At 42.8% G+C, this 23,370-nt stretch overlaps 1 protein-coding gene across 2 annotated transcripts in view; it reads right to left on the bottom strand.

Annotated features, from left to right (window-relative positions):
* The window catches only part of ADAMTS17 (ADAM metallopeptidase with thrombospondin type 1 motif 17), a 366,835-nt gene that overhangs the window by 97,132 nt on the left and 246,333 nt on the right, over positions 1 to 23,370 (bottom strand). For both annotated transcript variants that reach the window (XM_081292254.1, XM_081292253.1), the window contains exons 14-15: positions 21,664 to 21,791; positions 3,434 to 3,554 (exon numbers count right to left, since the gene is read on the bottom strand). In XM_081292254.1, coding sequence (XP_081148380.1) covers positions 3,434 to 3,554; positions 21,664 to 21,791 — 249 coding nt within the window. The remainder of the gene's footprint in view (positions 1 to 3,433; positions 3,555 to 21,663; positions 21,792 to 23,370) is intronic.

Below are 23,370 nucleotides of genomic sequence, written 5' to 3'. Positions count from 1 at the left end.
GGGCTTGAGATCACTCTCAACTGTCTGAAGGCCTGGAAAAGGTGCCCTGCCAGAATTTGGGGGCCCCACAGCACCCCTGATGAGTTTTCCCTACCTCATGCTTACACAGACTCAAGCTGTTCCTTACCTTGTTTGTGACTGACATGGCGATGGTTAACTTTCATTTCTGTGTACCTAGTGCTTAAGATGTTAGCTAGGGGAACAGACTTGTGGGTGACCCTTTGCCAGTATCTCTGTATATGGGCATTAGGAGCTTCAGACCCTGATATTGGGTTTGTTTTTAGTTAAAACTACATTAGACAGTGATTCATTCATGTGCAAAAGGGTATTGCACACAGATCTTTCAATAAACAGAATCAATACTGATATGAGCTTAGGCTCCCAGACTCTAATAGTGAGGATTTAGAAAAACCAGTTTGGGGGCTTTTAATGAATGTACGACATTTAGCAACCACTCAGAATGTCAGAACATGTACAGGTGGGTGAGCTAACCTGTGCTTATCTTTCTCAGAAGAGTTGCTAAGACTTTTTGCCTCAGCAGCTAGAAAGAAGCACAATAAGCTATAAAGGTGGGGACAATGAACCCAGGGGAGCTTCCCAGGTGATCTGTCCTTCCATGGGAGACCTGATGCCATGGTCATAGAGACCTGACCTCATCAGGTGGGAGGCTGCACGTTCCACACAGGGATAGGGTCCAGCACAGGGTGGACAGAGAAAGAGGAGAGCAAATGAAGAGGACATTTTTGTGGATGAATGAATGATCTGACCAGGTCAAAACCAAAGGACAGAAAACAGATTAGAATTTAGGAATAGAGAGAACACTTTTGCCCCTTGTTATGGTTTAGACATGAGGTGTCCCTCAAAAGCCCATGTGTAAGACAATGCAAGAATTTTCAGAGATGAAATGGTTAGGTTATGAGAGCTGTAACCTAATCAGCGGGATTAATCCACTGGGGTGGTAACTGCAGGCAGGTTGGGTATGGCTGGAGGAAGTAGGTCACTAGGGGAATGCCTTTGTGATTTATATTTTGGCCCAAGTGAGCAGAGGCCTCTCTCTGCTTTGTGGCTATTATGACCTCAGTGGCTTCCCTTTGCTGTGCCCTTCTACCATGATGTTCTACTTCATCTTGGGCAGAGCTATGGAGTTGGCTGGCCATAGACTGAACCTCTAGAACCATGAGTCCAAATAAACTTTTCCTCTTCTAACTTGCTCTTGCAGGTCTTTTGGTCACAGTAACGAAAAACTGACTGAGACACTCCTAATCTGGGTTGTCTGATAAGTGAACTGCTATGTTGCATATATATATATACTTTGGAATCTTCCTTAGTGTTCTATTGAATTGCCTGGCGGGAGGGAGGGGTGGGCATGGCTTGTGCTGGATCTGCCTGCCATGGAATGGCACGATTTCAGTCAGTTCTGTTTTTTAGAGCTCAGCACAATGTCTAATTCAAATAAAGGGTTCTAGTGCTTCTGTTCTGTTAAAAAATAAATAAACCCAAAGTAAACTAGTAATCCCTCACCAACTGCAGAGGTTTGGTTCCTCTATTACAGTTGTAATAGGAAAGGTCAAAAGCCACGGGGGAAGCTGGTAACCAAGTTATGAAGAGAGAAAATGACGTCAAATATATCCAAATAAATAGCAGAAATCATCAAATTTCTAGAGCTGAGCTGTTCCAGAGAATCTACTGCAATTATGGGAATGTTCACTATCTGCATAAGAGACACTACAACATGAGGAATGAAGCACTTGAAATGTGGCCAGTGGGACTGGAAGAGAATTTTTAAGTTAGTTTAATTCTATTATAATTTAAATTTTAATAGACCCAAGTGATCAGTGCCTCCTGCACTGAATGGCACAGCTCCAAAGGTCACTTCCCCCAAACCAATTTGTTCCAGCCATCACCTTCTTCCTTTTCCTCTAGGAACCACGGGACAGGCATAGATTCTCACATAAGCTTTGATGACTCGGTGCCTGTCCTTAAAAATCCTGAAATCAGTCTTTTGGGTCTGAAATTTCATTTTTAAATTTGTTTCCATTTGCTTTTACCTCTGTATCCTGCTTTCACAAGATCCTGCAAAATGTTCGAACAATGGGTTGTCGTTTCCATGAGTATCTAGAAAGAGCATTTCTGTAGACGTGGTTTTCTATCCACATAAGGGATACATACATAAGGTCTCTCTTTTCTGCCTTGTCCCATGGGCTGTTCTGTGGGACATGGAGCTAAAACTGTGGTTTTGGTCTCTTGTTGGGTAGAACTGAACCAAAAGGCTTCTATGCAAAGACAGTTGTAGAAATTAAAATACAAGTGTTTTAACTCAGTTCTACAGTTCTCTTGGTGATGTTAGTGAGTGGACATTCAACTAAGGCTTTGAGAAGTGGTCTTCTAGATGGTTTTCCTGCCCTGTGCTCTCTTCCTCAGATGCTCCCTGGACATCATAAGCAAGTGACCTCTAGGGCAGATCAGAAAAACCACCTCCCGATTCTGGAAAAAGCAGCCTATAGTTGCAAAGATGATAGTGTACATAAAAAGATTAAGAAATCTCATCAGCCAGGCATGGTAATGCACGCCTATGATCCCAGCAGCTCAGGAGGCTGAGGCAGAAGGATCGCAAGTTCAAAGCCAGCCTCAGCAAAAGAAAGGCACTTAACAACTCAGTGAGACCCTGTCTCTAAATAAAATACAAAATAGGGCTGGGATGTGGTTCGGTGGTCAAGTGCCCCTGAGTTCAATCCCTGGTACCCTAAAAATGTCTCATCAACTGAGTGCTGCTGTGCCTCCCTGTGGATGCTGCTGGGGGAACATCCAGGTTTGGGAACCAAGAGGTTTGGTTGCTTTGGGGTCACACTTGGGCAGAGGCATCTGAGACTCTCTGTATCATATGGCTCATGTACATTTTAAACACTCATTTAAATGCTATCATATTTTTACCCACAGAAAATTCAGGAACAGAGAAAAGTTCTTCCATCAATAGGTAAAAATGATATGGGGCCAGTGTTGTGGCTCAGTGGTAGAGCTCTTGCCTAGCATGCTTGAGGCACTGGGTTCGATCCCCTGCACCAAATAAAAATAAACAAATAAGATAAAGGTATTGTGTAAAAATAATAATATTGTGACAAAGTGTCTTTGCCCCTTCTCTATGTGCACACCTGAAGATTGACTCATGGACCTTGGGGCAGTACCACTGAGTGCTAGAAGCTGTGCCCTTCCATGGGCAAATGACTCACTCTTAAAAGCTTAAAAAGACAGCATTCTTGCAAAAATATTGAATTTCATAAACCAAACAGAAATGCCCATTCCTCTATCAGTTATCAATTCAAATAGATATGAAATGTAGGTCATTTTGAAACCTTTAGTTTTGAGCAAATAAGACAAAATACACAGCATGTGTTGGTTGTCCTGTACCCATTGCAGCCCTCAGCCTGGCACTTACCTGTCCCCCGAGAGTGGCTGAAGTCACCCTTTACCACGCGACAGGTCTTGCCATCCCCATTGCAGACACCACACCTGTCCTCTTTGGCTGCAGACCCGATGATGCCATCACAACCGATTTTCTAGAGAACCAGAGCGCCAGGTTATTTTGCAGTTAAGACTTAGAGGGGTTTTAAAATAGACGCTCTGTGAAGCTGAGTTCTAAATGAGGCCCAGCAAGCATACTGCCTGGGGTCCCCAATACTTTCAGAGACCTCAAAAAATATTTTAACTCCTTTTAAATTCAGAAGAGAAAATAAAGAATAGAATCCAGCCTAGATTATATTTATCTCTATACCCAAAGTGCTAGTTATGGTTATCAAATACATTTTTTTTGGGATGTGTTGTGGAGGAGACGGGATGGGAAGGCAAAATGCCCATGGAGTCACATTAAGTTCTAAAGCATCAGTCCCAAGACTGTGCTGCATGAGGCAGAGACTCTGGGAGACAGTAGGGCTGGAGCCCACATATCACTAGGTGTGGCCACAATTTTACAAGGTATTTTTCCTTTGGGGTGGCAGAGGTCACCTGTATCTTGACTGGAGTAGCCAACATACTGCAGGAATCATGCAGATGTTTCTGCAGAGTTAGGGAGGCCCAGAGCTCACTCAGGTATGAGTCCCCCTTTATCAGAAGCAGTTAGGGAGATCTAGTTTGCAAAATGCCCCCATGTCCCAACCCTTCTCAAATTATTTCTGAGAACAGAGGCAGAGTGACCTCTACCTTTGGTGGGTCTGGGAAGCACAGCCCAAGTTTCATCACAAATAGAAAATGGTTTTTAACTGTTATATTTTCTTTAAACACATAAGCACACATGGGAATTTTGCATTATGCAAAATGACCTACATTTATTTTGATTAACATGGGTGTTTATTCACTAGTTAAATTGCTTAAATACTCCACTTTTTTTTTCTGTTAAAGTGAATACTTTCAGAACAAAAACATCTGCACTCAGCTTAGGGTTTGGTGTTTTAGACCATAAAGGAAACCAGGGTTGGAGATAATGCAGGTGGAGGCAATTTAGCTCTTTCCAGAGCTAAACAAGGCAGGGAACAAGGCATTTGCTCCCCTCCTCACACGCCACTCCCATCTGCAGGACAGGGCTTGGAGCAGAGCTGGCTGTACAGCATCTTCCTGGGGGCCAAGGAACCTGACCCACTGCTTCCAGAGGAACCAGAATCTTCTGCTTCTTCATGGTAGCGGTTCTCCAATTTAAGTGTGCATCAAAATCATCTGAAGGGCAGTTAAAACTCAGACTGCTACATGCCATCCCTAGAGCTTCCGGGAGGGCCTGAGACTTTACAATTGGAACAAGTTCTCAGGTGCCACTGACAATACTGGTCTTGGGCCACCCTACAATCCTACTAGGGTTTGCTATTCAAAGGGTCAGATAAATGGTCTTCGTACTTAATAGTTCTTGGGTACGTGAATTTCTTTGGGAAAGAATTGTGACTGTTGTATGTCTAAAAATAATAGGATAACTGGATGTGTTTCAGTAAAGAATTTAAGATATGCTGATAGCTGAGCAAATTTAATCCAAAATGACTATTAAAAAACCCTGAATTTTGAAAAAAAACCAAACAGATCAAAATCATTCATGGTACAAAAACAGATAAAGGACAAACTTGGAGGCGTTAGTGGCCTGAGGCCAGGTAGGGAGCAAACAGCAAACGCAGAAGACTAGATTTCATGGCAACTGGGGAGAGTTAGGGGACACACGAAGACACAGATGCGAGCTGGCTATCAACGGCAACACCCAGGGGCAGTGACCTGGAGGAAGCTGGCTGTGATAGGACACCAGGACTGGAGCGCATTGCAGGGGCTGCCTGGATTCTTATTTGCCTGCCAGCTGGTTGCTGAGAAGTTGTTCAGTATAAAACTACAGAGGTTAAGAACACAGATCAGCCAAGATAAAATAATTTTTTTTTGCTCAGAGCAGAACGTTTAGCCAATGCCCCGGGGACCACGTTGTGTGCTGCTTTGTGTGGTACTTCAGAGCCCCACTGTCAGTCTCCAGTCTGCCTGTGGTACAGCCACAGGGCCAACACCACAAGAACTGGCCCGTCACCCTGGCTTCTTTGTGTCCCCTAGACGTGCTCCCTCTTAGCTTCCCCATCTCTCTCAGGTGCTCACAGCTCTAGATCTTTCCTATTCTGCCTTCCTGTTATGTCTAACCACATCCCTGCTGTCACAGCGAGTCTCTGACCTCACACCAGACTTCTTGATTAAACAGTTTCAAGATGGTCAAAGTAAATAATCCCACATGTCCAGACAGCTTCTCCCAGCACCAGCGAAGGGGGCTTTTCAGATCAGGTTCAAACAAAAATGCGTACCAGGTTGCCCCTTAAGTTAATTCTGCAGGTTACTTGGAGGCTGGTACAGATCTATGTGTGCGCTTCTTGGTGTTCCCTGAGCACCTTTTGCACCTAAAGAAAGGGTATATGGGGATGTCCCTGTCTGGACAGTAGCAAATTTGAGGCCTGAAAGGCAACAAACAAACTATTCTGCTCATGGGGCACTTTATCCACTTGCTATAGTCTGTGAAAGGGACATATGATATTTTGGGCAGGCATTGAGTTGTTTTTTTTTAAATTGAAGCTACATAAAACACAAAATAAGTCATTGGGGGGGCTTTAATGATTGCATTTATGAGCTTTGGTGTTCCAAGAGAAAAAGGTGATCAAACCCAAGGAAACTCCAAGCGATAAACTCTCTAAAATCTTCCCATGTTACCCTGGGGATCCTTAGTTACTTTTCTACATTTGCAAGAGAGGAATTTCCATTACCCACTTCTGAGATTTCAAGTTCCTGGTCAGCATTTGCTAGCGCTCTGTTCTGCTGACTAAATCAGGGTGCGTGTGATACCAAGGGGTCTGAGGGGAAAACAGTGTCCCATGGCATAATTAATAAAGGAGAGAGGATGGAACAGAGCTGGTGAGGAAGGCACAGGTCTTTTTGATCAAGACAGTTCCAGTGAAGCATGCATAGTTTTCCTAACTAGAGTTAGAAAAGCTCTAGTTCTTAGCCCTGTGTGCTGGAGAAGGCCACAGTATGTGGGCAGTGTGGCCATTTTTCCCAGAATTGAGAAGTATCAGTCATCAGGGATATGAGTCCTGGACCCACACCCAGAATTGTTCCCTTACTGAAGATCACCAGTGAAAAACAACTTTCTATCATCATATCTAGCAGCTGAATGTGTAAAACACATACTGCCCTCAGTTTTACTCACTTGTCCCCCCACCTCTACCAAGGATTGGCTCCAAGTTCCCTCGAAACATATCCAAATCGGGAGAAGCTCAAGTCTCATATACAAAGTCAAATTTTTTGCATAGAACCTACACACATCCTCCCCTATGCTTTAAATCATATCTAGAATACAACTAATATGAATGCTACACAAAAAGTTGTTATATTCTACTTTTAAGGGGATAATGACAAAAAATCTGTACATGTTCATTACAGATACTATTATTTTTCTGAATATTTTCCATCTAAGGTTGATTGAATCTGCAGGTACAGAACTACCAATATGAAGGGCTGACTGTATATAAATTCATCCAAAACGTCACTACACATCTACTATGTGCTTAACCTGGGGGATAAAGATTGTAAGACAGGACGACAGCAACATGGAAACTAGTAGATGTATCAAAGCTTGTCCCTAAATATGTCCAGAGACCAAGGAGGGATGGCCATCTGAGGTGGCTCTTGTCTGATGTTCTTCCAATTCCTTAAACTAGTCCTCCTCCCTCTTCTCACTTCTTGATTGCTTGAGCCCGGACAGCTCCCCGAGTATGCTCCTATCCTCCTGCTCCTCTTTGGCTTTCTTGCTAATTTCCCTATCTTGGACATAGCAATCACTCTCATGTGCAGACAACTCTTAAACCCAAGTCTCCCTCCATGACCCAGGCTCACGTTCATAACTATCTGATGAGCAATCTCCTGGAATTTCCAGCCCAGATACTGGAAAAAATGGACCAACTTTGGAAGCTGCTCCAGTCTGATTTCTTATTTCTTAATTCAAGTTGGATACCCCCACCACCATCTTGAAATGGATAGACACGATCTCGAGCCTGAAACTTCCAAGCCACATTTGGCTTTCTTTTTTTTTTTTTTTAGGCTAAAACTAAAATTTATTTTTTTATTGATTGTTCAAAACATTACAGAGATCATGATATATCATCTTTCATACATTAGACTCAATTGGGTTTTGAACTCCCATTTTTACCCCAAATACAGATTGCAGAATCACATCTGTTACATATTCACATTATGACATAATGGCATATTAGTGACTGTTGTATTCTGCTACTTTTCCTATCCCCTACTATCCCCCTTCCCCTCCCCTCCCCTCCCATCTTCCCTCTCTACCTCCTCTGCTGTTGTTCAATTCTCTCCCCTTTTTTCCCCCTCCCCCTTGCCCCTCATAACCTCTTGTAATTTTGTGTATCATTGAAGGTCTCCTACCATTTCCATATGCTTTCCCTTCTCTCTCCATTTCTCTCCCCCCATTCGTCTTTGTTTACTGTTAGTCTTTTCCTCATGCTCTTCCTTCCTGTTCTGTTCTTAGTTGCTCTCTTTATATCAAAGAAGACATTTGGCATTTGTTTTTTAGGGCTTGGCTAGCTTCACTTAGCATAATCTGCTCTAATGCCATCCATTTCCCTCCAAATTCTATGATTTTGTCATTTCTTAGTGCTGCACAATACTCCATTGTGTATAGATGCCACATTTTTTTTATCCATTCATCTATTGAAGGGCATCTGGGTTGGTTCCACAGTCTAGCTATTCTGAATTGTGCCGCTATAATCATTGATGTGGCCGTATCCCTATAGTGCACTCTTTTAAGGTCCTCAGGGAATAGTCCGAGAAGGGCGATAGCTGGGTCAAATGGTGGATCCATTCCCAGCTTTCCCAGGAATCTCCATACTGCTTTCCAAATTGGCCGCACCATTTTGCAGTCCCACCACCAGTGTACAAGTGTACCCTTTTCCCCACATCCCCGCCAACACTTATTGTTGTTTGACTTCATAATGGCTGCCAATCTTACTGGAGTGAGATGGTATCTTAGGGTGGTTTTGATTTGCATTTCTCTGACTGCTAGCGATGGTGAGCATTTTTTCATGTACTTATTGATTGTATGTCCTCCTCTGAGAAGTGTCTGTTCAGGTCCTTGGCCCATTTGTTGATTGGGTTATTTGTTATCTTATTGTTTAATTTTTTGAGTTCTTTGTACATTCTGGATATTAGGGCTCTATCTGAGGTGTGAGGGGTAAAAATTTGTTCCCAGGATGTAGGCTCTCTATTTACCTCTTTTATTGTTTCTCTTGCTGAGAAAAAACTTTTTAGTTTAAGTAAGTCCCATTTGTTTATTCTTGTTATTAACTCTTGGGCTATGGGCGTCCTATTAAGGAATTTGGAGCCCGACCCCACTATATGTAGATCGGAGCCAACTTTTTCTTCTATCAGACGCAGTGTCTCTGATTTGATATCTAGCTCCCTGATCCATTTTGAGTTAACTTTTGTGGATGGCGAGAGAAAGGGATTCAATTTCATTTTGTTGCATATGGATTTCCAATTTTCCCAGCAACATTTGTTGAAGATGCTATCTTTCCTCCATTGCATGTTTTTAGCCCCTTTATCAAATATAAGATAGTTGTAACTTTCTGGATTAGTCTCTGTGTCCTCTATTCTGTACCATTGGTCCACCTGCCTGTTTTGGTACCAGTACCATGCTGTTTTTGTTACTATTGCTTTGTAGTACAGTTTGAACTCTGGTATCACTATACCTCCAGATTCACACTTCCTGCTTAGAATTGCTTTTGCTATTCTGGGTCTTTTGTTTTTCCATATGAATTTCATGATTGCTTTATCTATTTCTACAAGAAATGCCGTTGGGATTTTGATTGGCATTGCATTAAACCTATAGAGAACTTTTGGTAATATCGCCATTTTGATGATGTTAGTTCTGCCTATCCATGAACAGGGTACATTTTTCCATCTTCTGAGATCTTCTTCTCTCTCTCTCTTTAGGGTTCTGTAGTTTTCATTGTATAAATCTTTCACCTCTTTTGTTAGGTTGATTCCCAAGTATCTTATTTTCTTTGAGGATATTGTGAATGGAGTGGTTTTCCTTATTTCCATTTCAGAGGTTTTGTTGTTGATATATAGGAATGCCTTTGATTTATGCATGTTGATTTTATAACCTGCCACTTTGCTGAATTCATTTATTAACTCTAGCAGCTTCTTTGTAGACCCTTTTGGGTCTGTTAAGTATATTATCATGTCATCCGCAAATAGCGATAATTTAATTTCTTCTTTTCCTATTTTTATGCCTTTAATTTCTTTTGTCTAATTGCTCTGGCTAGTACTTCCAGAACTAAATTGAATAGAAGTGGTGATAGAGGGCATCCCTGTCTTGTTCCAGATTTTAGAGGGAATGCCTTCAGTTTTTCTCCGTTTAGGATGATGCTAGCCTGAGGTTTAGCATATATAGCTTTTACAATGTTGAGGTAAGTTCCTGTTATCCCTAGTTTTTCTAGTGTTTCGAACATATAGGGATGCTGTGCTTTGTCAAATGCTTTTTCTGCATCTATCGAGATGATCATATGGTTCTTGTCTTTAAGTCTATTGATGTGGTGAATAGCATTTATTGATTCCTGTATATTGAACCAGCCTTGCATCCCAGGGATGAATCCTACTTGATCATGGTGCACAAGTTTTTTGATATGTTTTTGTATTCGATTCGCCAGAATTTTATTGAGAATTTTTGCATCCAAGTTCATTAGAGATATTGGTCTGTAGTTTTCTATCTTTGAAATGTCTTTGTCTGGTTTTGGGATCAGAGTGATGTTGGTCTCATAGAATGAATTTGGAAGAGATCCTTCTTTTTCTATTTCTTGAAATAGCTTGAAAAGTATTGGTATTAATTCTTCTTTGAAGGTTTTGTAGAACTCTGCTGTATACCCATCCGGTCCAGAGCTTTTCTTGGTTGGTAGTCTTTTGATGGCTTCTTCTATTTCTTCCTTTCTTATTGGTCTGTTTAAATTGTGTGTGTCTTCCTGTCTCAATCTGGGCAGATCATATGCCTTAAGAAATTTATCGATATTTTCATTATCTTCTATTTTATTGGAATATAGGGTTTCAAAATACTTTCTAATTATCTTCTGTATTTCTGTAGTGTCTGTTGTGATATTGACTTTTTCATCCCATATGTTGGTAATTTGAGTTCTCTCTCTTCTTCTCTTCATTAGCATGGCTAAGGGCCTGTCTGTCTTATTTAGTTTTTCAAAGAACCAACTTTTAGTTTTATCAATTTTTTCAATGGTTTTTTTTGTTTCAATTTTGTTGATTTCTGCTCTAATTTTAATTATTTCTTGTCTTCTACTACATTTGCTGTTGTTTTGCTCTTCCTTTCCTAGGTTTTTGAGGTGTAGTGTGAGTTCATTTATTTGTTGTTTTTTTCTTTTTTTGAGGAAAGAACTCCAAGAAATGAATTTCCCTCTTAAAACTGCTTTCATTGTGTCCCATAGATTCTGGTATGTTGTGTCTGTATTATCATTTGTCTCTAAGAATTTTTTCATCTCCTCCTTTATGTCTTCTGTAACCCATTGATCATTCAGTAACATATTGTTCATTTTCCATGTGATGTAGGATTTTTCCTTCCTTCTTTTATCATTGATTTCCAATTTCATTCCATTGTGATCAGATATGGTGCATGGTATTATCTCCACGCCTTTATACGTACTAAGAGTTGCCTTATGGCATAATATATGGTCTATCTTTGAGTAGGATCCATGTGCTGCTGAGAAGAACGTGTATCCCCTTGATGATGGTTGATATATTCTGTATATGTCAGTTAAGTCTAAGTTATTGATTGTGCTATTGAGTTCTATAGTTTCTTTATTCAGTTTTTGTCTAGAGGATCTGTCTAATGGAGAGAGTGGTGTGTTGAAGTCACCCATAATTATTGTGTTGTGGTCTATTTGACTCTTGAACTTGAGGAGAGTTTGTTTTATGAACGTTGCAGCTCCATTGTTTGGTGCATACAAATTGATAATTGTTATGTCTTGTTGGTGGATGGTTCCTTTTAACAGTATATAGTGTCCTTCTTTATCATTCTTGATTAACTTAGGTTTAAAGTTGATTTTATTCGATATGAGTATGGCCACTCCTGCTTGCTTCCGAGGGCCATGTGAGTGGTATGATTTTTCCCAACCTTTTACCTTTAGCCTGTGTATGTCTTTTCCTATCATATGAGTCTCCTGAAGGCAGCATATTGTTGGATTTGTTTTTTTGATCCAGGTTACTAGCCTATGTCTCTTGATTGGTGAGTTTAGGCCATTAACATTTAAGGTTACAATTGAGATATGATTTGTACTTCCAGTCATGCTTCTTTATTTATTTATTTTAGTTTGGCTGGTTTTACTTTTTGGTTATTTTCCTCCCCCTTTACTGAGATACCTCCTGCTGTTAGTTTTGGGCACTATTTTTCAATTCCTCTTCTTGTAGTATTTTGCTCAATATGCTTTGCAGTGCTGGTTTTCTTGCTGCGAATTCTTTTAGCTTTTGTTTATCATGAAAGATTTTAATTTCATTGTCAAATCTGAAGCTTAATTTTGCTGGATACAGTATTCTTGGTTGGAATCCATTATTTTTCAGCGTTTGAAATACATTGTTCCAGGATCTTCTCGCTTTCAAAGTCTGTGATAAGAAATCAGTTGTTATCCTAATTGGTTTACCCCTGAATGTAATCTGCCTCCTTTCTCTCATAGCTTTTAATATTCTCTCCTCGTTCTGTATGTTGGCTATCTTCATAATTATATGTCTTGGAGTTGGTCTATTATGGTTTTGAATGTTTGGGGTTCTGTAGGCTTCCAGGATTTGGCAATCCATTTCATCTTTCATCTCTGGGAAGTTTTCTAGAATTCTTTCATTTAATATGCTGTCCAATCCTTTGGTTTGAGTCTCTGTGCCTTCTTCTATCCCGATGACCCTCAAATTTGGTTTTTTTATGACATCCCATATCTCTTGAATAGATTACTCGTGGGATTTAAGCATCTTTTCTGTGTTGACTATATTCTTTTCAAGTTGATAAACCTTGTCTTCATTATCTGATGTTCTGACTTCTACTTGATCAAGTCTATTTGTAATATTCTCGTTTGAGTTTTTAATTTGGTTTATATTTTCCTGCAATTCTAGGATTATTGTTTGATTTTTCTTTAAGATCTCTATCTCCTGGTAGAGCTCGTTCTTTGCCATTTGAATTTGTTTAATTCATTTTCAAAATATACTTTTATTGCTTGGACTTGCTGTCTCATGCCTTCTCTAATATTCCTTTCCATTCGAGTTAGGTATGCCTTGAGTTCTTTCCCTATCCCTGCTTCTGATGTTTCTATTTCCTCCTGTAGAATTAAGTTGTCCTGCATTGTTTGTACTCCTTTTTTCTCTTGTTTTCTCATGTTGTCCACGTTACTTTCCAGCTCTATTTGATTGCCATGTTTCTGCTCTCTTCTATAGATTTGTTTTGGTTCTGTATTACTCTGTTGTTTCTTCTTTGTGTTGTTAAACTGTGCCTGCTAACGTGGATTCTGCTGGGAAGAAATTCCGACGGCCGAGCTCCAGTGACGTCACTACTCTGCTATGACGGGCCCCAGGCTCCTTGCTGGGGTGTCCTAATGGGGCTGTCTGACTGGACTGTCTCTGTTTGGTTTCAGCTCCTGGTCAAGGCAAGCGGGCAGTCTCCAGCCGTCCAGTATCTCAGGCAGCAGGCCGGCTGTCGCCGGTGGGCGGGCGATCTCTAGGCACCCAGTCCTGCGGTCGGTAGCCGGCGCGTGGGCGTTCTCCTACTGCCTAGTTACGCGGGCAGTGGGTGAACTGTCGCCGGCGGGCCTGCGGTTTCCACCCGCCCAGTCGCGAGGGCCTGGCCTCTAGTCCCCTGGTTTCTCCTGCTAGTCTTGGTTTCTCCTGCTAGACCAGATTTCCCCTGAGTGATGGCTCTCGGCAGTTCAAACTGTACTCTGGGCCTGCTGTTTGTTGGGTGTGGAGGGTGTCTATTGGGGACCCCGGCACTCTATTGTTTTGTTTCCGTTGTGGGGGATAGAACTGTACCACTTCCTTCCCCCTCTGAAATCCCGTACTCAGCCCGCGGGTCAGTGCGGGCTCATCCGGCAGGATTCCACAGAATCGCAGCCACTTTTCTCCCTGCTTGCTAATTAATCGCTTCTCTGTGGCGTCCCGCCTTCTGTAGCCGTGGGGAAGGCCGGGTGAATCAGTCAGCCCGGATCTCCGGGATCGCACAATTGGCTATTGGGATCCCTGGCACTCTATTGTTTTGATTTTTTCTGCTTGCCCCTCCCCCAGCGCTGGCTAGACAGGTTTCGTTTTGGCTGCTGATGGGAGGGGGAGTTGAAGGTCAGGTGTCTCTAGTTTTCCCCTAGTCTTTATGTGGGCTCACTCTGATACTCCCTCCCCCGGAAAGCCTAGGAGAGATTTTATGCGAATTCCCTGATGTATGGGGGATGGGCTGAGTGACACAGACCTGTTTTATTGTTGCAGTCTCTCGGAGAGAGGCAGTGGATACTTCAGCTCTCCAAGATGGTGGCCGCTGATTGCCTTGGTGGAGTTTCCGTTGTGGGGGATAGGACTGTATCGCTTCTTTCCCCGTCTGAAATCCCGTACTCAGCCCGGGGGTCAGTGCGGGTTTGGCCGGCGGGGTTCCACCGAATCACAGCCACTTTTCTCCCTGCTTGCTAATTAATCGCTTCTCTGCCGCGCCCCGCCTTCTGTAGCCGTGGGGCAGGCCGAGGGAATCAGTCAGCCCGGGTCTCCGGGGTCGCACAATTGCCTCCACTTTTGGCTTTCTTGATAAATTGTTAGTTGATGAGCCTGGGTTTTGTCACCTAAAAATCTCTAGTGTCCATTTCTTCTCCATGCTCAGGCCCACTTCTTGGTTCAGACACTTCTTATTCAGGACGTGAACTACTGCTTTTCTGCTGCACTGATAGACTAATCATCACATGAAAAGAGCGTGGCCATGGAGCACCACTGTCTATTGGATATGCCCACACTTAGCAATTCAATACCTTCCATGATCTCACCCTAGTGCTCACCACCTCATGTTGCTTTCCTCCTCCTCTAAAAGTATACTGAATCCAAGCATCAGCCAGCCCCACTCCTGCAAGACCCCATCACCTCCAGCAAGGTGTTTACTATTTTCCCTGGTTCTACTCTGCCCCCACCACAGTCAATCCCCCATGTACAAGATTGCTTCACTCCTCTGCTTCAATCCCTCTGTTATGCTCCTAAAATCCAGGCCCTGTCAGGGTCCGGATTCCCCTGGATCAGGTCTGCTTTCTCAGAGTCTGCCTCCCTGCCTCCTTACCCCTGGATCACAGGGTCTCACTCTTTTTCCCTTATGCCTGCAGCTCTTTGACCCTCACATTCCTTTAAGCTGGTTTTTCTCAAATGCCATATCTTCCAAGAGACCTGTCACACTCCTGTTTGTGCTTTTCCTCAGCCACACCCCCAACTGAGTCTCTCAATGACATGATTTTATTCTCTCCTGCACACATTCTGGTCCCTCTCTGGAATAATCACATCTGTGACTTCACATAGTCTTTATGTTGGATGGGGAGAGAGTTCCAGGTCACTGTAGAGAAGTCTGTTCCAACAAAGTGTTGCAGATGATTGCCAGTTACCATCTGTGTCTTGATGTGTCATCTAAGTCTCCCCAGCTACCATGCTGTCCTACAGAACACTCAGTGCGTGTCACGGTTACCTAGCTTGTACAATGTCTTCAACAAAGACATGATGCATGAAAAAATAAAATTCCACCCTATAAGCTTTCTGATACATTAAAACTCAAAAATCTTTCCTTGGCTCTAATTCACTCCTTTGCCCCAAGTGTTAAGGTCTCACAGGCTTCAGGCTGTCAGGGCATGGAGGATGGTGTTTTAGAATTCTTTGCATCCTTACTCTCACCTACCCACCCACACACAGTGGCTAGCAACATGAATTTTTATGTTCAGCAAATTCATAGAAATGAGGAACTTTTATCAAGCCGAGCCTCAGATAAAACAGGAGGTTTCTTCCCCTGCCCCCCAAAAGGTCTCTGTGTCTGTCTTCTTGATCCCCAGCCTGATGTCACTTCCTCGCCCAACCAGAAGCAGTTTACTTCTCTTGTACTGGAAGTAGGACATTCTTGTATAGGTTTCTTAAAAATTGAAACAGACTTCATTTTATTAGCAGTGTCGATTTATGATTAAGACAGGTATCTCTTTCATGATGTGAGATCATTTTCAATCGGCCATAATATCTGCCCCCATACATATCTTCACCTTGAAAATGCAGCATTTCAAGCTTTAGTCTCTATGGATTATTTCTCTTTTATGTCCATAATCTTTATGCTGTTGCCAAAGTCTTCTTGGCATTTGCTTTGAATTCTGTCTGCGGTGCATCTTTCAGGGCTTTTGCACAGATCTGGGACAATGGGGTGCAGTTGAGACCAGCTGTGGCTAGACTGCCACTGTGACATGATGGGGCACTGGGTGAATGGTGAGAATGCATTTGGTGCTGCCTCATCCAGGTGATCCTTCTTATATAGATTTTTATTATCTTTGGATGTTTTCCTTTTTTCTTTCCTGGTTGGAAGAAATAGTACTTGCTTTCTTCAACTCAGTTAGCTATCTTCCAAATACGGCCTCATCCCATCTCTTTGGTTGGAGGGAGACCCCTGATTTCTTGTTTGAATTTTAACTGAATGCAGATTTCAGGCCTGCTGTGCAGCCGTCATGTCAGGATTATGGGCTCCTGGGTGATTTCTACCAGGGCCTGTCGTGCTCATCATCTTCTTTCTTGACTTCATTCTTGTTTTGCTAAACTATACATAATTTCTCTAGAATGGAAAATAAAATTTCAGAGTTCTTCCATGTCTCAAAATTACTTTATTATTTTGCTCACATGCTTGTTTGATTCCATAATTATCTCAAGTTTCTGCCAGGGTCAGTTTTTCTGTTTATTTTTCTTGGTCTTTCTCATCCATGCTGCTGGTTTTCTTCAAATAGCTGATAATCGCTAGTTGGACACTCATTTTGGGGAAAGAGGAACAGAAGGATGGATGGAGGGAGATCTGTAATTGAGGGTGGGCAGGGTTGCATGGTAGACTTCCTTTTAGGACTGGTGGGAGGGAGGCTGGAGTGTATTCCTCAGCTAAGAAGGGTAAGAGGCTTATTTGAGCAACAGAGGCCACATCTCCTGCTCTGACTTTCTCTGAACAGTTTAACCCATACTTCAGAAGGCAGCCTCTTGATATTTTACCAAGCAACTGCCATGATCTACCTGCAGGGCCGGGCATGGGTAGCCATATAGTATGCAGCCCTTGGCTCAGCTCATTATTTTTAGCCAACTCTCACTTCTACCCACCACTCCTAAGTCCAAGGCTCTTAACTTCTGCTTTCTTTCTGGTTACAACTCTCCATTGCATCCATTCTGGCCTCTGTTGCTCTGCTCCAGCAATGACACTTCCATTCACTTTGACCTCCAGAAAGAGGTGGAGAATTTCTTTTGTCCACAGGCCTCTTTTTCTTCATTGATACAGTTTGTATTTGGTATATATTCCTTGATGTGGGGTTCTGGATGGAAATGTTTATCCATGAAGGTTTGGCAACCACAGGCTGGAGATACCAGCCACAGGGTCATAAAGTATCAAAAGCAGCAAGTAGGAGGGCATTATTGAAATACAAGCCTAAGTATGCATGCCTAGTCCACTGTCCTGCATGTCTGTTACTCCTTCTTCACATAGAGTACTCCGAGGCCGGAGTCTCTTACAATTCTCTCCTATTCCCACCAGATAGACCCATATTCCACCAGTAATTTGACTTACTGGGTAGACCTTTGAAAACAAAATGGAGGCCAATAAATCTTGAGAATGAAAATGGTCCATTGACATGCACTCCAGATTCTAGGATCACTAACGTCCTAAGAGCAGTTGATTCCTTCCCTTATCTACCTAATCATTTTGTTCTTTTTTCAATATATATCAAATATATATTATTTTCAAATATATATTTTTTCAAAACTTTACTTGGAAGCTAGCTCACAGGGGAACACATATTGATCAGACATACTTCCTCCACTGAAGAAGCTTACAAGTATTTTGGTTTGGTTCATTGGTATGATGTACAAATCATGGTCCCAAGGAAGTATGCCCCTCATCAGAGTAGGCTGACTACAGTGTGTATCAGCTAAAACAGTGTTCAAGAAAATCAAGAATATTTGGGTCTCAGGCTTATCTGGATCTATCCACTCTCCAAAGTCATGTGTCTGTTTGACCTACCCAGTTTATGTTAGTAGTTCCAGAAGCAAGTTATATATCAGAGACTTGTTGCCTTGGGTTTTTTGCTTCTGGAGTCCAACACTAGAATCATGGATGATAGGACTCCTGATTTATAAGGCATGTTGAAAATATGTTTGTTTCTTCCCCCAATTCCCTCCCACTTTTATGAGTGCTGTTAAGTTGAATTTCAGCATGTTAAGCAATTTGTGACTCACTGAAGTGAAACAACTTATTCATAAAAATGGAATAAAATGGTATTTCCATGTTTCATATTATGGTTTGAATCAGCCTGCTATTTGGAGCTTAGTGGAATCTACTCACAATGCCATTTTGAAGCCTTGCATCCGACCAACTAGTTACTGTGTTCCCTAAAATTTCCCAGGATTCCTTAGCTACCCTAAAATAGTAAAATTTATAGTTTCAGGGAACATAGGGAAAAGTGAGTAAGCAAACAATGGCAGTATTTTTGTAACTTCTCTCTAAAAGAAAATGTAAATGGTTTCTACCTTTTCTCCATTGCAATCAAATAATACATCTGTGAATAAATACAGCTCCTCTGCTCACTAGATTTGTTAGTTTTTTTCCCCCTTAAATTACGATTACTATTATTTTCTTTAACCAATTTTCCTTGCATTACTCATTCTTTGGTACCACAGGAATGCAGATCATTCCATGCTGGCAGTTACTGGAATGAGGCATAAATACTGTATTTGTATTAAACTTATAATCTTAAGTATGCTCAAAATTTTAGGATAAACTTCATTCACTACACCTTTAATAATTTGGAGTTCTGTGAGATTTGACTGAAGAGTAAACTAAGGTTAATCTTCACCTGTCTAAAAAAGAATAGTGTTAGAAAAATGGCAGATGGAGTATAAATTCTTTCAGAAAGCAAACTGTTTCTCAGAGTTTTAATCTTGTGAGGTGTTGGCAGGCAGGTGTTGCTGCCACCTATGAGGAGGTGGCCCTTTTGCTAGAACAAATGGGATGCTTTGAGGCAGCTGGCCAACAGGGCATATTCATCCAGAAGAAAGGGCACAGGTGCAGCCTCCTTGCTGGCATGGTGAGGCTACGGAGAAGCATCACATGCCAGGGAGCATTGGGAAAGATGCCATCGTCTACATTTCTGTGCCCACTCACTGGTTAGCATAGGCTCAGTGCAGCTGATAACAAGTGCAATGATGGTGACAGTGGCTGAGGCACTGTAGATTTACTAGAAAAGGGTTCCATGGGGATGGAGTAGCATCCAGGAATGGGAAGACATGTACCCTAATGTCATTCCTATCACATCAGCAATGTACTGATTGTTTGTGCCCCTGTCCCCAATGAATATGTCAAGTCCCAACATGACAGTATCTAGAGATGGGGCCTTTGGGGGTGATTAGTTCATGAGGGTGGAGCCCTTGTGAATGTGATTAGTGCCTTTAAGAGAATAGGCCACCACATGAGGATACAACAATTGAGCAGTCTACAACCTGGAAGAAGGGCCTCAACCAGAACCGAACATGCAAACACGTAGATCTTGAACTTCTAGCTTCCAGAACACTAAGAAGTAATGCCTGATTTTTGAAAGCCATTCAGGCTGTGGTATTCTGCTACTGCAGCCCAAATTGGCTAAGACACCACAAAATAGCAGAATAGGCTTGGGTTTCATGGTACCAGACCTCCACAGATTTAAGGCTACTCAAATGGCATGAGTGACATTTTGCCCTTGTTCCACTTACTAGAGGACTGACAGTTCCACTGTCAAGCTACAGGGACAATTCCCCAGATAAAAAGGTTGGGATTAAAAATAAGGTCATGGAAGAGGCCCATTGGCATAGACCACTAGGACCTGAAATTGTCTCTCATAATTGGCTAGAGAATTTCAGGTTTCTGAGAAATGTCTCCCCATTGGCGTGAATACTATAGAAGATGCTGTCAAGGGATCTGGGATTGCTGAGCTGGTGCAGCTCTAAAGGTATAAGATCTGTGATTTGGGAGGTTGTTAGCAAATGAATTAGGGCATTAGTCTATAACACAACAGTAAGCAGGGTGGCCCAGGCAAGCGTGCAGTTTAGGAAGAAAACAAACCCTGCACTTCGCTTGCCAGCAGGCTTACCAATAACTGTCAGCCTTGCTTCTTTTCAGTAATAACCATAAGAATCCTGTTCACATTGTCCAAAAGGAAGGTTCTAGATCACTTTTTGCAGCAAGGAAGCAGCCCTGAGCACCCCATCCAGGAACTCATTGCTGTCTTCTTTCCTGGTGGGTTGCCTTGCCAAGACTCTCAGCACCAAGTGTTTATTGGCGACACTTATCTGTATCTGATAACAAAGTGAGGTAGTGCCAAAGGGGCCTGGACATTGGTTAGCTCACAAAACACTGATGTCTACACACTGTGTTAGGCAATGGGGAAGCAAAGAGACTAAAGAAGGTCTGCTGCCTTCCTGCATGGGCCAGTGGACCCAAAGCTTATTCACCAACTTGTGTATACCCACAATCAAGTGAGGACAACAGTGTCTCCCCACCATGATCCCAGGGATTCCCATTTTTTCAAATACTATGAAGATATCCTTGAAACTAAGCATTAAGGATAGGTGTCAGCATTGGAAGGTATAGAAACTGAAGCAGGAAGAGCCATGTGGTGTCTGGGAATCAGTTTTTCTTTTTCTAATAGAACTGATGCATAGAATTTTCCAATTCCTTGATGGCCCTCGGCGAGTGAACTCCTTGATTAGACTCACAGGGGTTGGTGAATGGAGGCCAAAGGAAGTGTGAAAATTGGAAGCCCTCGTCTTCCATCCTATACCAAAGGCATGGTGATTCTGAGCCACCATCTCCAACAGCTCATGGTGGGCTCACCTGCTGAGGCACAGTTGAGGGAATGTGGCTGTAGCCATGACAAGACCAAGCGACTGCAGCTGAGGAAGGAGGGTTCCTGGATGCTACGCTCTGAATGTTGGTGTCCTCCAAATGCCTGTGCTGAAAGTCTCACTCCCAGGAGGTGGGAGTCTTCGGGTGGTGATTGGTTTATGAAGGCAGAGCCCTCATAATGGGATCATTGCCCTTATAAAAGAGGTTCCAGAGAGCTTCCTTACCCCTCTAAGGACGGACCAAGAGTCACCATCTATAGACACAAGCCCTCTTCAGACACCAAGTCAGCCAAAGCCTTGACTTGGACTTCCCTACCTCCAGAGCTGTAATAAACTTCTATTATTGATATGCCAGCCCGTCTATGGGACTTTGTTACAGCAGCCACGGTGACTCAGACACCAGGGTTCCTTGGCTCCTCTATATGCTCATATTGATCTGAGTGGTCAGGGAGTGTTTCCTTCCTTCCTCTCCTCTTTCCCAACGCCCTTCAAATTTTGGTTTTTCTCTTAATTTCTCAATGTTCTAACAACCCATTTTGATAGGTTTGGGGTCTATATACCAATGAGTGGAGTGCTCCCCAAAGCCAGGCATATATCCACCTCCCTGGGTAGTTAAACTTGTCAATGGTGGTTGCTTAGTTTCACTAAACCTTTTGCAGCTAAACAGAACACAGCTTCTCCATTCATCCTCCATTCTCATTTTAACACCTACCGGCTCTTTTTTATGGTCATGATATCTAAAGCAATTGAAAAAGCTTTGAGATGGTTATGCTGCTGCCGTTTCAGTCATCTGATTCCATCTGGGCTTTAGGCTCAGTCACTGCCCAGGGCAGGGGAGTGGGCCAGGTGCAGCTGGCTGCTGAAAGGAGGACCATCAGGTGCCTCCTTGAGAAATCCACTCCCCCAACCTCCCACCATGGCTTGACTCCACCATGATCCCCCTTTGGGGAGAGGGATCCTCTCTCCAAGGCCCCACTAAGGACATAAGGAAAAGCACATCACCTGGCACCTGCCGTGCACGCAGAGGTCAGTTTCGTAGGGTCCACAGGGAGTGCCATCCAGGACCCTGTCAGCCACCAGCAGCGGGGACTCCTTCCCAAGGGGTGAGCAGTAGAGCTCACACGGCTTATCTGAGGAGGGAAAGATTGGCAGATGTTGACATGGGGAAAAACATGTGGGCCTTGCAAGAAGAGGCACACATGGGCGATGGGCAAGCCCAAGGAAACGATTGGCAAGGTAGACACAAGTCCCTGAAGCTCTGTGTGCATCTTCAGATACAGGTACCAGCTCCTTTGAACACCTGACACAGCACATGGGTCAACACCCTCAGACTCAGGTAACTGACAGTGTGGGTTTTCTTCCAGATTTTCTTTATCCTTTACAAATAAACACATCAGGTGAACAAAGGTACCTCTATGCAAGGTGACTGTGTGTTAAGGGTGAGCCCAGGAGCCACTGCTAGAGTGGGGGCAGGGAAGGAGGGGAAGGTGAATGAGAATGTCCCTGGGTGAGTGCAATGAGATCCATGGGGTCTTGATGACAGTGGCTTTCACTAAAAGCTTTAGGGTTGCCCCAGCGGCTGGGTAACAGCTGCAGAGCTATGGTATGAGGCATAAGGGTCCTAGAAGAAACTGAGCAGGAATAAGGTACAGAAAGGTGACACAGGGACCACTGGCTGTGTCACCAGGCAGAATGGAAACTCTGGTTCCCGCTGCTCCTGGAATCATGTGAGTGTCTGGCTCTCATAAGTTTGCCTAGGTTGTTTCCTCTGCCTGCAAATCCATCCTTATACTTGGTTTTCTATAAATCTCCCACGACCCTGGAAACTTCTAGCTCAGAGCTCTCACTTCTCCTACCTGCTCTGACATGGAGGACAGGCCCCTCTATGTGCACTTTCCATACATTTCCTTTAAAGCCCCTTGTTGTCCTATAATTATGTGAACAAATTCCATACATAAACCTATTCTTACAAGGCAGGCCCCATTGCACATGGAAACAGGATGAATTTTAATTATAGGTTGAGCACCCTAATCTGAAAATCCAAAATCCAAGGTGCTCCAAATGGAAAATTTCACACTTGACCTCATGAAGTAGCAAGAGTCAAAACTCAGGCACACTAAAATCACTGTGTAAAATTACCTTCAGGCTATGTGAATAGGAAACACTAATTTTATATTTAGATTAGGTTCCCATCCTCAAGATATCTCACTATGTATATGTAAATATCCTCACATCAAAGAAAAAAAATTCTCTTCTGGTCCAAAGCATTTGGCATAAGGAATTCTTAACCTATGCTTTCAGTCTGAAGCACGGATGAGATGGGAATCCTTGGACGGGAGAGGGACCAGACTAGGTCTAAAACCTAAACTCACAGGAGGAATTGGTAAATATTTTTTTAACAGATGATTAGATTTTATTTTCTGTACCTGAGCAAGAGGAACAGACCTTTTCTCTCACAGTGACCTAATCTTAATGCCATTCATGGTATTATATCACAAAGGAAACCTCCTGAGAGAGAAAGACCTTTCTGCTGCCTTGCTGGGCCCTTTTCTACACTATCAGCCTTTCTCAGTGGGTCCCTCTGGGGGTCTGGGTTGAGCAAAGGCATGGACATAGAAGAGCTTATGTAGCTTATGTAGACTTGGAGGACCTTGGCATTCTAGCTGGAGGGTCCTTGTCACACAGATGCTGTCTTGATCTTTCATGATT

The sequence above is a fragment of the Spermophilus citellus genome, assembly GCF_964194105.1.
Source record: "Spermophilus citellus genome assembly, chromosome: 4".
Taxonomy (NCBI): Eukaryota; Metazoa; Chordata; class Mammalia; order Rodentia; family Sciuridae; genus Spermophilus; species Spermophilus citellus.
The sequence above is the reverse complement of the archived record's forward strand: the minus strand, read 5'-3'. Positions and strand labels throughout refer to the sequence as shown.